Source organism: Penaeus monodon, chromosome 21, assembly GCF_015228065.2.
Source record: "Penaeus monodon isolate SGIC_2016 chromosome 21, NSTDA_Pmon_1, whole genome shotgun sequence".
Classification (NCBI taxonomy): Eukaryota; Metazoa; Arthropoda; class Malacostraca; order Decapoda; family Penaeidae; genus Penaeus; species Penaeus monodon.
In genome coordinates this window covers 37488334-37489088 of record NC_051406.1, presented here as the reverse complement: position 1 = coordinate 37489088, position 755 = coordinate 37488334, and the positions used below count along the sequence as shown (strand labels likewise).

General features: G+C 48.7%; 1 protein-coding gene across 1 annotated transcript in view; it reads left to right on the top strand.

Annotated features, from left to right (window-relative positions):
• Positions 1–755, top strand: part of LOC119586457 (glutamate-gated chloride channel-like) — a gene marked incomplete in the record, with an annotated part of 67121 nt that overhangs the window by 65150 nt on the left and 1216 nt on the right. Inside the window, 1 exon segment of the mRNA XM_037935190.1 lies at positions 343–755. Within this exon segment, the coding sequence (XP_037791118.1) occupies positions 343–573 (231 nt within the window).

Below are 755 nucleotides of genomic sequence, written 5' to 3'. Positions count from 1 at the left end.
GTAAGGATCATATGCATAACGTAAATTACAGTAACCAATACAAATTTTATATTTAAATGTGAGTTATCCATAATCATAAAATTGGGACGCACAAATTTTATCACCTTGCTTATAAGTCATTTCATTCACTTAAAAATCTCAGTCAGAAATAAGATTAATGGATTCCAGTTATCAGAACCTTGTCTCGAGAGCTTGAGCATGACCTAAGCAAGTCTCAAATTCGTAACAAGACGAAGTGAGAGGCCGTAGCAGTAACGCCACGCCCCTTTAACGTGCCGTCCCTTAGCGGTTCCCCTAACTGCGGGTCAGCCAGGTTTGCAATACTGATGCCAATCTTAACAGAAGCCACTGATGAGGACACACGGCGACGGTCTCTCCCTGGACAAGGCGCGGCAGTGTGAGATCCACATGCAGCCTCCTCCCCCGCGGCGCTGCTGTGGCTCGTGGCTCTCCAAGTTCCCCAGCAGGAGCAAGAGGATCGACGTCATCTCCAGAATCACATTCCCGCTCGTCTTCGCCCTCTTCAACGTCGTCTACTGGAGCACTTATCTGTTCCGCGAGGATGAGGACTGAGACGCTGACGGGGAGACGGGGAGGCGCGCGCCCTTTGTGTTATGGATCTTAGGGTATTTAACGTTATTTTAAGAGATCAGGTAAAAGGTGTGTGTGTATGTGTCGTCGAAGTGGCGGAGAGTTCAGTAAGCGTAATATGATGTGGCGGAGAGTTCGGTAAGCGTTGTCCGACGGGAAGCCCT